This window comes from Haliotis rubra, unplaced genomic scaffold (genome assembly GCF_003918875.1).
Source record: "Haliotis rubra isolate DU_JTF1 unplaced genomic scaffold, ASM391887v1 Scf958, whole genome shotgun sequence".
NCBI lineage: Eukaryota > Metazoa > Mollusca > Gastropoda > Lepetellida > Haliotidae > Haliotis > Haliotis rubra.
The window spans coordinates 303,640-317,850 of NW_025767699.1; the positions used below are offsets into that span (position 1 = coordinate 303,640).

Genomic DNA, 14,211 nt, shown 5'->3' on the forward strand with positions numbered 1-14,211 from the left:
ATATTCACAGGGTGTTTGACAAACCTCGTGTCAGAAAATGTTTTTGGAAGAGGCTAAAACATATCACCGCAACCTCTCCATGTCCTGGATTGACTACAAAAAAGCATACGACTCTGTCCCTCACGAATGCATTCTGAAGTCTCTTCATTGTATTGACCTCCCTGAGCGACTACTTGATTTACTCAAGTCTTTAATGAGTTGCTGGTCGACTCAACTTGAGATGTACTCGCAAGGGCAGGTGCAGACTTCGGAATCTATTCCAATCAGAAGGGGAATATTTCAGGGGGATTCCTTTAGTCCTTTGCTTTTTTGTCTGTCTTTAAATCCTTTGAGCTTTCTGCTCAATAAAGAGGAAGGTTACCACCCCGGACCTCCTCAGCACAGATCCCTAACGCCTCTTACACATCTCCTTTACATGGATGACATCGAGTTCCTTGCCAAAGGAGATTCAAATTTGAAAGAGCAGGTTCTCCTTCTCGAGTCCTTTTCTAATGATATTGGCATGACATTTGGACTCGACAAATGTAATACTCTTCATTTGAGACGTGGCAAGGTAACTAATGGCGGATCGGTCAAGTTACAAGGGGGAGGAGTTATTGATCATCTTGTGGAAGATCAGGCCTACACCTATCTTGGAATGCACGTTCGAGACAAGCTCCAAAATGCCCAGATTCAAGACAAACTTTGGGCCGAGTACAAATCTCGTTTATAGAAAATCTGGAGCTCAGAGCTAATGCTCGAAACAAGGTCAAAGCCACCAATACTTTTGCTGTGCCAGTCCTTTCCTATTCCTTTGGAGTAGTTGATTGGACAAAACAAGACATCCAGAGTCTTGACCGTTTGACCAGAAGGATCATGTCTGATAACAGAGCCCACCACCCTCGTTCCTCTCTTAACTGTTTATACATGCCAATCAATTCTGGAGGTCGGGGTTTGATTAATGTGGAGGCTCTTCATGATAGAATTTTATTATGTACTTTTGCACATATTTATTTATCGGATGATCCCATAGTGATGCATGTGAAGACTCATGATGAAAGCAGGGAATTCCACAGCTATTTTAAGCGTGCAAAAGTTGTTGGACAGAATCTGAGATTTGAGGTTGATTTTGTTGATGGCGATGTACTGCTGGACGGTACAGTGATGGGAGTAAACCAGGTGAAGTCCTTCACCAAGTCTGCCCAGAGTCGGTCTTTTGAGGAGAAGCTTTCTGTGGAACCACTGCATCGTGTGTACATGCAGTGTGTTGAACAGAATAGCAATCCCACCGACTCATTCGCCTGGATGAAGTCGGCTGGTTTCAAATGTTAAACTGAGGGCTTCCTTTTTGCTGCTCAGGACCAGTCACTTCCCACTCGCAATCACCTAAATGTGATTCTTAAAGAAAAAAATATCAATATGAAATGTCGACTTTGCAATGAATTCACAGAGACTGTCCACCACCTTGTCAGTGGATGCCCTTCCTTGGCACAAACAGCATATCTTAAACGACATCATGGCATGGCACGTTGCTTTTACTACCGTCTCCGACATGCCTGTGGCTTTGACTCCGAGGTCCATCCATGGTACGATCCTGAACATGTCCAGGGCGTCATGGAAAATGATGCTTTCAAACTTTTCTGGAATAGGCCCATATACAGCCTCAGAAGAATTCCAGCCAACAAACCTGATCCTGTCCTTTTTGATAAAGCCAATGAATTTATTTATATCATTGAATTTTCTGTCCCTTTTGACACCAATGTGATTGGTAAGATTCAGGAAAAGCATGATAAATATGCTGACCTCGCCTTTGAAATGTCTCGCTTGCATCCCAAGTACACTGTCGTCAGGCTCCCCATTATTTCTCAGTGCCCTTGGTTTGGTACCTCCTGATCTCTTGGCGCAGATCAAGAGAGTGCCCGGGTTCTCCACCGGGAGTACAGCCCTTCTGACACTCTGGGTAATGCAGAAGGCTGGAGTGTTGGGGAGCCTTCATATTCTCCGGAAAGTTCTTGGTGGGTTCGACTAGGGAGAAATCCCATTCGCTGTCTGGGCTGCGTGTAGAGGGGGCAAGGGCCCTGAGCTGATGATGAGCCTTACCAGCCTGACTGTGCCAGGATCACCCGAACCCTCTCTGCTGCATACTATCTTTAATCTGTAAAACATATTAATAATAATATATAGAGATTTATATAGTGCCAGTATCCAGATGAGTCCTGCTCAAAGGCGCTTTCGTATGAGTCTGACAAGGAAAGAGTCACTCGGAACTGTAACATGATTTGAAAAAGAATGTTTTCAACATTCTCTTAAATGCACAGATTTTCTCTGCACTTTTTATGCCCAATGGGATGTTGTTCCAAAGCATAGGACCTGCTTTTGAGAAACATCTGTCTCCAAATGTCTTTATCCTCGTACGTGGCACAACTAGTAGCTGGGCACTACTAGAACGTAGGGAACGGGAGGGTTGATGGCACTTGATCAGTTCGTTGATGTATGATGGGCCAATACCGTTAAAAGCTTTGTATACAAGCACAAGAATCTTAAATTCTATCCGTTTGACTATTGGGAGCCAATGCAGATGCATCAGAACTGGAGTTATGTGCTCATATTTGCCGGTTCGAGAGATAACTCTAGCAGCTAAATTTTGTACCCGCTGTAACTTTGCAATTCGTTGTTTGGGTAACCCAACCAAGACTGCTTTGCAATAATCCAGACGGGATAAGACATATGCCTGGATGAGTGATGCAGCCACACGTGTTTATATACTTCCTTATTAGAACAATGTTCCTGATATGGTAGTATGCCTGTTTGCAGATTTGGCTGATATGGTCTTCAAGTGAAAAAAACAGAGTCCTGAATTACTCCCAGATTGCAAGCCTTTTTACTTGGTTCTATGATACTGTCACCAATTTTGAAAGCCGGCAGTGAGAGATATCTCAAATTGGATTTTTGACTGAAAATGAGGAGCTCTGTCTTGTCATCATTAAGCTTCCAAAAGTTGATAGCCATCCATTCACGGATATCAGAAACACATTTACTTATGACAGCAAAGGAGAATTCAACTGATGGTTTACTTTGTGGTCTAAAAGATATTTACAATTGGGTGTCATATGCATCCAGATGGAATTGCAGATTATAGTTTCGAATGAAGTGTACATTGTGAACAGGATCGGACCAAGGACTGATCCCTGTGGAACTCCGAAGAGCAGGTCTTCTTTCTTCGATGTTGTACCATCAATGTGAACGGATTGGTGCCGTCTAGAGATATAGGACTCAATCCAAGATATAGCTTTGTCGGTGATACCAAGTCTCTTTTCCAATGTATGAAGAAGCACTCTGTGGTCGATGGTATCAAAAGTGGAGGAAAGATCTAATAACACAAGAATGGCAGCTCCATCATTCTCTACTGATTGTAGAATGTCGTTTTGAACCCGGACCAATGCAGTCTCGGTGCTATGGCCTTGTTTATAGGCTGACTGCATCACCTCGTGACATCTGTTGAGGGTCATGTGATCATAAAGTCTCTTCGCCACACATCGCTCGATTAGTTTTGAAATGAAGAGCAAGTTCGATACTGGCCGATAGTTCTGCATCACTTCATGGTCGAGCTGAGATTTCTTTAGCAAAGGAGTTACAAATGCTTCTTTTAACAATGGTGGTACAAAACACTCATCAAAATATTGATTTATGACATGAGTGAGAATTGGAATGACAGATTCTGGGCATTCCTTGAGAATGTGAGTTGACATTGGATCGAGAGCACATGACTTGGATGGACTCTTCATTATTAGTTGTCTGACTTTTCTGCTGATGTGGAGCAAAAGCATGTGAGGTATGAAGTACCACTGAATAGCACTTCTGTTGATGTAAAGTTCCTGTTGCTTGCATCAATGTTCAGCAGACATGAACGTATTGTCCTAATCTTCTCAGTGAAGAAATCTGAGAATTGATTCACCATTGTATCCATTGACTTGGTGCTAAAGTACTGTCGGAAATGCTAGAAAAATGCTTTTTGACTTATATTTAAAATTCAGAGGTATTACAGTTACTTAAATAACAAATATCACTTCAAGAAACACCTACCTAATGTAGACCGAGAGAATAAATTGTGAGACATCCCCTAAAATGTGTAAAAATACCAAAAACTTAGAAAAATAAATTAATTGCCGGTGTTACGGCATCAGCATCCACGGTATCGACAGGTGAAATTGACACCTGAGCACGCGATCGGGCGAGGGGTCATCTCAATAGAAGTTTTCTGCAAAATGTTGAATATGTATACGTATAGTATACGTATCGGTTATGTAAGGGATCATTTGTGTATGTGTGTTTGTTTTGAAATAAACATACGAATTACTGTACATTGGAAAGAGTCCAATCACTTGTGTTATCTTATCGATTGATTGTAGAAAAGTGCAACGTTTTAATAAATGTTTTGCATGTCAACAGTATATTTCATTGAAAACATATGGATGTAATTCGGTCAGTTTAATCTAGTTGTGAACATTGGCCAACGATTTAACAAAGTCACTGGTGTAGCTTCTTTAGAATATGTATATTTTTCTTCTCATAAAGTTTGTAGACCGCCCGTCTAAGCACTCCCTTGTCAGGGTTGTCAAGGATGGTTTTACGTCCCGGTTTTGCATTTGAGACGGTCCCTGTCTTGTCTGATTTGTTAACAATATTGTAAACTTGTTGGTAAGACATGCCAACAGCTCTACAAGTTCTGTAATAAACCCTTTCTAAACTAATGAAAGGTTTACCTCTGTCTTCTTTAAGCAGAAAAAACTATAAACCTTTGCAAGAATCCACTGCAAATAGTTGGCCATAGTGGACGCTGTGATAAAGATGTGCATGCATGACGGGAAACGTATTTATCAAGACTTAAGATTTATAATAATATTTCTTCAATAAAGAAACGATAATTAAGTAAAGTAACACAAACATTGAATATTTATTTGTTTAGGAAAAACGTTATTTCATATTTTTACACCACCTGTATTATTAGCATAAATGTAAAGACTATTTCAGATTTCTGTTGTTGAAAAAATATTAAGTTGCTGTTTTGGTACCAAATTCTCTCCTGTAAACTGCCCTTTAAATGCATGGGAATGTTAAATCGATTGAAATATAAATTTGGTAGACAATAGGCGAGTTGATATATTGACAACATAGTACATTTATCACCTTTATAAAGATATTAAGGCTAAAAAGCATTTTTCTAGCATTTCCGACAGTACTTTAGGCAGAGATCTTGTCTTTTGCTTGAAGAGAAGTTGATTAGAAATGTGAAATATCTCTCTGACACCCTGCGTTTTCAAAAGCAGCATTGTAATGGCTGGACTGGTGAACAAGCTCATTCACTTGGTTTCTCTGGGCAGCATGCATCTGCTTGTGGACAGTAAGTCCAGTCTGTCGCATCTGCTTCTCAAGCTTCCGACGCTTTTGCTTTGCATCACGGATTTGGTCGTTGTACCATTGTTCATGTGGGTGAACTGTTTACAGGAGCATGTGAATCTAGGGTTCTGGCCACTGACTGATTAAACAAGTTAACAGATTCACTGACTGTCATGTCCTGATATCCCTTCTCTTCCTAAAAAGAACTGCGAAGTGGTCAGATTTGACGGGAAAGTCTGTTCTTATATTCCTGACATGACGTCATCACGGGAAATAACCAAGTCCAAAGTATGACCTCCAATATGGGTAGGCTCTACTACGTCCTGGATCAGGTCACGTGACTCAAGCACCTTCAGGAACTTCTGTGATTCTCTGTCAGTTGCATCATTGACATGGTAGTTAAAATCTCCACAAATGATCAACTTTCCTGGCGGAATGGTCAATTGATCTAATAGCCTGTCAAACTCACTGAGGAAACATTACTGTCCAGTTCCTTGTGGCAGCCTAGGGGGTCTGTACACGACTGTGAGTATTGTACATTGTCCATCAGAACTCAATTTCACAGAAAGTGTTTCATAAGAAGTCTGGTCGTTACAGATACTGACTGTAGAACACTTTATGACATGTGCGCAATAAGTATGTATATCAACCCATGCCCTCTGCTTTAGTGGATACGAGTATAAATTCCAAGTCAAGGAGACGTGTAATCAGGTATACCCCTAATCATAACAGTTAAAATACGTATTCCGTTTCAAGATGTAGTAGTGAGTGTAGTTTTACGTCGCACTCTGCAATATTCCAGCTATATGGCGGCGGTCTGTAAATAATCGAGTCTGGACCAGACAATCCAGTGATCAATAGAATGAGCAATTGAGACAATTGCGATACGATGACATGTGTCAACCAAGTCAGGGGAGCCTGATCACCCGATCCCGTTGGTCGCCTCTTACGACAAGCATGGGTTACTGAAGATCAATTCCAACCCGGATTTTCACGGGTTCTCTCAACAACGAATTGCAGAACCCTTCACGTCTGGGTCATCGTTCACTGTCGTGCATAAAAACAGGATTTGAATATAGCAACAATACAAACATAATTCTAGAACATTTTAATGGATACGGTTGAAAATATATTTCCAGATGAGAGATACAGATTCGCAGTATACATTAGTTATAGCACAGCATTTATACAATATACGTATAGCACGTATAACACAGTAGAGACAGCGACAGCAATAAATTCAGTCTGGGAGACAACGACAGCAATAACTTCAGTCTGAGACAATGACGGCAGTAACTTCAGTCTGAGCAACAACGACAGCAATTACTTTAGTCTGAGCAACATTAACAGCAATAACTTCAGTCTGAGCAACATCAACAGCAATAACTTCAGTCTGAGAGACAAGGACAGCAATAACTTCAGTCTGAGAGACAACGACAGCAATAACTTCAGTCTCAGAGAAAACGACAGCAATCACTTTAGACTGAGCAACATCAACAACAATAACTTCAGTCTGAGCCACAACGACAGCAATAACTTCAGTCTGAACCACAACGACAGCAATATCTTCAGTCTGAGCAACATTAACAGCAATAACTTCAGTTTGAGAGACAATGACAGCAATGACTTCAGCCTGAGAGACAATGACAGCAATAACTTCAGTCTGAGAGACAACGACAGCAATAACTTCCAGTCTGAGAGACAACGACAGCAATAACTTCAGTTTGAGCAACAACGACAGCAATAACTTCAGTCTGAGAGACAACGACAGCAATAACTTCAGTCTGAGAGACAACGACAGCAATAACTTGAGTCTGAGAGACAACGACAGCAATAACTTCAGTCTGAGCAACAACGACAGCAATAACTTCAGTCTGAGAGACAACGACAGCAATAACTTCAGTCTGAGAGACAACGACAGCAATAACTTGAGTCTGAGAGACAACGACAGCAATAACTTCAGTCTGAGCAACAACGACAGCAATAACTTCAGTCTGAGAGACTACGACAGCACTTCAGTCTGAGAGACAACGACAGCAATAACTATGAGTCTGAGAGACAACGACAGCAATAACTTCAGTTGAGCAACAACGACAGCAATGACTTCAGTCTGATCCACAACGACAGCAATAACTTCAGTCTGAGCAACATCAACAGCAATAACTTCAGTCTGAGCGACAACGACAGCAATAACTTTAGTCTGAGAGACAACGACAGCAATAACTTCAGTCTGAGAGACAACAACAGCAATAACTTCAGTCTGAGAGACAACAACAGCAAATAATAACAACAGCAATGACTTCAGTCTGATCCACAACGACAGCAATAACTTCAGTCTGAGCAACATCAACAGCAATGACTTCAGTCTGAGCGACAACGACAGCAATAACTTTAGTCTGAGAGACAACGACAGCAATAACTTCAGTCTGAGAGACAACAACAGCAAATAATAACAACAGCAATAACTTCAGTCTGAGCGACAACAACAGCCAATCAACAGCAATAACTTCAGTCTGAGAGACAACGACAGCAATAACTTCAGTCTGAGAGACAACGACAGCAATAACTTCAGTCTGAGAGACAACAACAGCAAATAACAACAACAGCAATGACTTTAGTCTGAGCGACATAACGACAGCAATGACTTTAGTCTGAGCGACAACGACAGCAATGACTTCAGTTTGAATAAACCATGGCTGCAACCAAGGATCCGACAAAGGCCAGGGCCGAGAAGACACATCCATCTGTAACATGAGAAGACATAACTGTATTAATATTACATAGACACGTGACAAGATTGAGGGAATACAACTGAAAGCCTCTGCTCACTCATTTATCATACAGACAACAAATATAATAATTATTAAAGTTAAGACAGCACTATTACACAGTACATGCAATGGTTATCATAAATAATGTACATATTTTAGGCAATTTAGGGACTTTACTCTTGGAAACCATGCTCATAGTGCAAAATGTGACAGTGGATGCTTTAAAACATGACACAGTCCACATATATTGAGAATATCAGTTTCGTATTTGTAAGGCGAGAGTTATAGCCTAACCATCAAAAGGTTAGACACACTAGTGTAAATGTAGCTACTTACTTCAGGCAACTGTTCTAAACTTGATTTTGCCAAACATTCCATACTGTTTATAGGTACTGTTTACACTTGAACTGATGTATTGTAAAACAAATTTGTAACTTTGAAAAGATTATTGTAATGAGTTCAATAAATGATGAAAATCAGTGAAAATTGGCGAATTCTCAACAAAACTTTACACCAAAATGCAGCAGTGCACATGCACGATATTTGCACATGCTTTTTTCAGCAATTTGATGCAAGATCCTCGAGCAATTCATCTGAATGACGTTTGCAGTTGGTTTCCCCAAGTTAGTGTATATATATATACACAGACTCGATTAACGCTAAGAGCGGATTATTGCTGAGTGCGACGTAAAGCTAAACTCACTCACTCGCTCACCCACCCACTCACTCATTCACTAACTATGTTTTAAGTTCAACGAACCTGCAGCAGCAACAGTAGGAGGCAAGGGTGTCGGTGCTTTGTCCAGACTGCAGGTCTGATTTCCATGGATACTTGTCCTTGGCATCACTGTAAGTGGAATGCCGTGAAGGTATTCATTTAGGTCTCAACATGTTACTGTGGTATTGTGAAACAAGCAGATATGGGATTTTCATATTCTGGAAATACATAGTATGCCTGATCTGAAGAATTGGCACGCATATTTAACCAAAGCCTGAATGAAATGAATGTTGATTTACTCCATCCCAGCCCTGTCAGAAGGACGGTCTGTACATAATCTAGTTTCAGCTAGGGGTTGAATTTAGAGCAACGTCCCAAGCCATCATGACGTCAAATCATCTAATTAAAAACAGCCTGAGGAGCTTCGGAATCACTTCATACAGGTCATAGGTCACTTGAGAACAACTCCCTCCCAAGCCACACTGGTTGTAAGTTTCATATAATGGTAAAATTAAACAGGAACTCTTTTAATGGATAGACAAATTCTTTATTACAGTAGATGTGTTGGTAACGGTGTTTGGACCTACACCGAAACATCTTTTGCAGTAAAGAAGCTGTCTATCCACAAAAACTATTCCTATCATAACAGCTTCGAAATGCCACTTAAGGAAGAAATAGTAAATTTAACTGTTATTTCGGATATCCAAGAGGTTCCAACGCACCTGTGTTTACGAGGTCGAGACGACGACCACAATCAGTAACCAGACTTCCATCTGTCGTTACGCAGCTGTACATGCCTACGTCGGCGGATGTGACATTGGTCAGCACGACATGGGCGGTGGTTGACGAAGAGGATGCGATAACTTGCGCAATCGCCCATCTGACTGTCATACTTCGCCACGCATAGGTGTTTGAAGGTTTCACTTGAATGACGGTTTCACCAGCAGGAGACTTGATATCCACATCTGACTCGAGTTGGGGCATTTTGAAGATCATCACGGCGTCAGTTCCTTCACGAGCACTTGTGACGCCCTTGTCCTCTAAGTTCGAATCTGAAGCCCAAGCTCATGGTTCCAGTTTAAACTGTTCACACTGTAAACGCTGTTGTTTGATACATATGCGACTATTCAGCAATGGTCGTAAGTTCATGAAATATTGTAAAATACTTCCATTGTAAAAGAACAAACAGCTAATTATAACATGACACCATACAATTATCTTAGCCTAAAGTCCCTATGACTTAAATTGGGGTGTTGGCAGGGTTCACAAATGCCAGACGTTCGCTCTTCAGGCCCAGATTCGACTACCCACATGGTATAATGTTTGAAACTGATGTTCCCGGAGTCCCCTGCTGATATGTTGCTCGATTGTTGCTAACTATTCACACATATTTGAAATACCGGAAGTAAACATTGTGTATACCGAGCCTCGTTTTTGCGAGTAATGGCCGACGAGTGAGAAAGGACTATTCACACAAATGTCACAATTTCAAAACAAGCTGCACAAGTTTTACAATGTGCAAGCTAACCATTTGCTTGCACTCCAGTCACAACTCTCAGTAAAATCCTAAATCAGAATGTAAAAGGCACGGTGTAATGCAACCTTTGTTTCCTCTGGAATTAATTATATTAATTAGTTCAGTATAATGAACACATAGTGAGTGAGTGAGTGAGTGTAGTTTTACGCCGCTTTTAGCAATATTCCAGCAATATCATGTCAGGGGACACCAGAAAGGGACTTCACACATTGTACCCATGTGGGGAATCGAACCCTGGTCTTCATCGTGACGAACGAACGCTTTAACCACTAGGCTACCCCACCGCCCCGAATGCAACAGTTATATACTTACAGTCTTCTCCCAGGATGTATTCTTTGCTCCAGTTTGACATAATCTGACCCGCAAATTCAACCTGACAGGAGTATCGGCGCCAGCAATCCTTCTTCTCCACACCGGTGATGGTCAATCTGCTGTAGAAGTATTTCCATGCATTCCAGATCTCCATGTTTGCGGCCATACCATACCTTTTATCCCCGCCAGTACAACGCCATTCTCCCGCCAAGTAAATACTACCCCTGGATGCAGGTGTTGTGGCAAAATGGAGGTATAACATGACAGGTGCATGCTGTTGCTGTCAGGAGCCACGAGGTCGGGGACAACCAGAAAATGTGTCTGAATCTCTGGAAAATAAGAATGGTTATGTCAGCATCAACTCAGAGTCATGCTTTTGCACATGTACAACGTCATCGCAGATTTTAGGTGATTCGTTGATGCAATATTCAGTTATTTTTGCGCTACTGTTTTGCCGGATAACCAATACTAGTTATAATCTGGTGTCTACGTTATGTACTAAATGGAATGGATTTTATCTATATCATGCAAGCTGTTAATAATCAGGTCAGGGCAAGAAAGGCCAGTGACTGATACAACCAGTGAAGGAAACACTGTCGGAATACGACAAGCAGTTCATCAAGTCACTATGTCTGACTTCTCGATGTATGACGTACGCTGTCAGGGTGCCACATGCAGTTAATCAAGTCACCATGTCTGACTTCTCGATGTAAGACGTACGCTGTCAGGGTGCCACATGCAGTTAATCAAGTCACTATGTCTGACTTCTCGATGTATGACGTACGCTGTCAGGGTGCCACATGCAGTTAATCAAGTCACCATGTCTGACTTCTCGATGTATGACGTACGCTGTCAGGGTGCCACACGCAATCAATCAATTCACCATTTCTGATTTTTAGATGGATACACTCAGCGTTTAAAATCCCCGCCTGCCCGACCGTCCAGAACGGTTTATTTTCATCTCGGACGGTGAAATTTCAAAAGTAGCCTGTCCTGTGGTCTGGTAGATGTTTTTACCGCTAACAGTAAATATTCAGTTTGAGGTGTTTAAGTTATTATGATAATTATGTTAAACTATTTACGATTTGACAATTCATTTTACAATAACCAATCACAACACACGTACTTTCAGTTTACCTAAACTCGGTGAATTGCCTGTTAGTGCTGTGTTGTTCATTGCGATGCCTACAAACAGTAAAGTATTCAGAAACCTGATTTTATACATTGTTGAAAACCGGACAGGCAAGTTTGTATCCGGACTGGTAATTTTTAAAGTCCGGCTGTCTGGCTTGGAATTCTGTGAGTTTTAAACACTGATACACTGTCAGGGTACCAGATGAAGTCAGTCACGTCACCGTGTTTGACTTCTTGATGCATTTTAATCTAATCTGGCACAGCAACCCCTATAGTTGAATGGCAAATTGCTTTTGTTGGGTTTGTACTGTTATCAATGACCTTTCACCCCCACTTATATATAACATAAACATGACAATGTACTGTACATACGTATGACAACCAGATCCACTCCACAACCAGGAATCCAGGTCCTTCCGGGTCCACTTTTTAAGCATATGTACTTGCCAGCATCAGTCAGCTGCAGATCATGTAGGACAAACCTGAACAAGCCAACTCCTGAGGGTGTTAAGTTTCCAGTGAATTGTGGCGATCTTTCCTTCCAATAGTTGGAAAATGTTACGGTGTTGCAATTTGAAACATTAATTAATGTTTTCTCCTGGTTTTGATCCTTGATGGTGAAGTCCCGGACGCCCTGTGTTTGATTCCAGAACAATGTCACTGACTGCCCTTGACGACCATATATGGTTAAGGTTGCTGAAACCGAATTACAATTTGTCAAACCTTCCTTGTCCGGGCGGGATCGGGTGGTCAGTTTCGCTGACTTGGTTGACACATGTCATCGGTTCCCAATTGCGCAGATCGATGCTCATGCTGTTGATCACTGGATTGTCTGGTCCAGATTCGATTATTTACAGACCGCCGCCATATAGCTGGAATATTGCTGAGTGCGGCGTAAAACTAAACTCACTCACTCACTCCTTGTCCGGGATAAGATATATGCGATTCATTCCACAAATATATATCACAAAATATAGCATATCAGATGTTTGTTGCAAAGATTCAGATTTCTCGATATTCACACAATCATTATATATGTAATTATGTAAGTATGTCTGACTGACTGACTGACTGAGTTTAGTTTTACGCCGCTTTTAGCAATATTCCAGCAATATCACGGCAGGAGACACCAGAAATGGGCTTAAAACATTGTGCCCATGTGGGGAATCGAACCCGGGTCTTCGGCGTGACGAGCCAACGCTTTAACCACTAGGCTACCCCACCGCCCATGTAAGTATGTAATTGGGTGGGTGGGTAGGTAGGTAGGTAGGTAGGCAGGTAGGTAGGTGGGTAGGTGGGTAGGTAGGCAGCTAGACAGCTAGGTATATGTCAAGTGATAGTTATCACAACAGTTTATAGGCAATATCGTTGAAGAAATATTTCCGCTATCAGCTTTAAATGACACGAGAAACACCCTGTGCTGTTGTAAACTGCAAAGGACAAAGTGTTATGTTCACAATAGACACACACTTCCTTAGATGAAGTGGTGAGATGGTACCATATCATTGGCGGATCAAGGGGCAGGGTGGGGTGGGGGTGGGGGTCAGGGGTTCAATACCATTTGTAACTCAAAATGCATTTCATCGACATGATCTTATGGATGTTTATTGGACGAATGTTCATGAGACACAATATTAACACTCCACTCTCTATAGGGGCGGCGGGGTAGCCTAGTGGTTCAAGCGAATACCCGGGTTCAATTCCCAACATGGGTACAATGTTTAAAGCCCATTTCTTGTGTCCCCCGACATATTAATGCGTAAACATCCAACTCACTCACTCACTCACCGATCTCTGACCATGAGGTAACACATTGAAACAAATGTACATACCTTCACAACCATGAAGAAATATTCCAGAATGAATGAAGTACAGCAAGCAGAAATGGAATGTCCCAAACACAGAAGGTTTCATGGTGATGACGACGTCCTAAAGAAAGTTCAACGACCTCTAAAAAGATATCATTCAAGACATGAAGACCTACGTCAAACTCACAAACTGTCTGTGTCAAGTGCGTTATATTCTAGTATTTCCCGATGAAAGGGAAACAGAATTGCTGGGATGTTTCTGTTTCGCATAGTGATGTGGTCTTTTGATTGTTGGCGCTGTACTCATGTTCATTAAACTGGATCGTACACTTGTTATGAGAATGTCATATATCTATACATAATTCTGTATATATATTTATAAACCTGAAGTCATTCTAAAATATATTTACATTCCCTAAAATACCTGTTCACCTTAATTGAGAAGCTATGCTTACCAGTGACCACTCTCCATTGTCTATAAGTAAGCTTGGGTAATGAAACAACGATGTTATATAATTGTAGCTTGGGTTTTTGAATTGTTCAAGCCAGGTAACA

The 14,211-nt window shown here is 41.3% G+C and overlaps 2 protein-coding genes across 5 annotated transcripts; both read right to left on the bottom strand.

Annotated features, from left to right (window-relative positions):
* Positions 1–6,492: 6,492 nt before the first annotated feature.
* Positions 6,493–7,723, bottom strand: LOC124265035. Of its 2 annotated transcripts, none has more exons than XM_046699817.1 (2): positions 7,586–7,723; positions 6,493–7,348 (listed from the first exon to the last, which is right to left on the bottom strand). In XM_046699817.1, exons 1-2 carry the CDS (start codon positions 7,721–7,723, stop codon positions 6,647–6,649), a joined length of 840 nt encoding a protein of 279 aa, XP_046555773.1. In that variant the 3' UTR covers positions 6,493–6,646. The 2 variants fall into 2 exon arrangements, with proteins under 2 accessions (XP_046555773.1, XP_046555774.1); XM_046699818.1 differs by lacking the exon at positions 7,586–7,723 and adding an exon at positions 7,465–7,527 and having other exon boundaries at positions 6,493–7,378.
* Positions 7,568–13,877, bottom strand: LOC124265036. Of its 3 annotated transcripts, none has more exons than XM_046699820.1 (7): positions 13,681–13,877; positions 12,221–12,544; positions 10,715–11,043; positions 9,588–9,917; positions 8,908–8,994; positions 8,005–8,120; positions 7,568–7,629 (listed from the first exon to the last, which is right to left on the bottom strand). In XM_046699820.1, the coding sequence occupies exons 3-6, from the start codon at positions 10,974–10,976 to the stop codon at positions 8,053–8,055; spliced, it is 747 nt and encodes a 248-aa protein (XP_046555776.1). In that variant the 5' UTR covers positions 10,977–11,043; positions 12,221–12,544; positions 13,681–13,877; the 3' UTR covers positions 7,568–7,629; positions 8,005–8,052. The 3 variants fall into 3 exon arrangements, with proteins under 3 accessions (XP_046555776.1, XP_046555775.1, XP_046555777.1); XM_046699819.1 differs by lacking the exon at positions 7,568–7,629 and adding an exon at positions 7,805–7,839 and having other exon boundaries at positions 8,019–8,120; XM_046699821.1 differs by lacking the exon at positions 7,568–7,629 and adding an exon at positions 7,884–7,942.
* Between the last annotated feature and the right edge of the window lie 334 nt (positions 13,878–14,211).

Bases quoted from the DNA above. Each gene is read 5' to 3' on its own strand.
- LOC124265035 (XM_046699817.1), bottom strand. From the start codon at position 7,723: ATGTTGCTCAGACTGAAGTTATTGCTGTCGTTGTGGATCAGACTGAAG. The intron at 7,349-7,585 runs GTCTCTCAGACT...TTGCTGTCGTTG, and splicing joins CTGAAGTTATTGCTGTCGTT to TTGCTCAGACTGAAGTTATT.
- LOC124265036 (XM_046699820.1), bottom strand. From the start codon at position 10,976: ATGTTATACCTCCATTTTGCCACAACACCTGCATCCAGGGGTAGTATT. The intron at 8,995-9,587 runs GTGCGTTGGAAC...TTCCACTTACAG, and splicing joins TCTCGACCTCGTAAACACAG to TGATGCCAAGGACAAGTATC. The intron at 8,121-8,907 runs GTTCGTTGAACT...CTCATGTTACAG, and splicing joins TCCTACTGTTGCTGCTGCAG to ATGGATGTGTCTTCTCGGCC.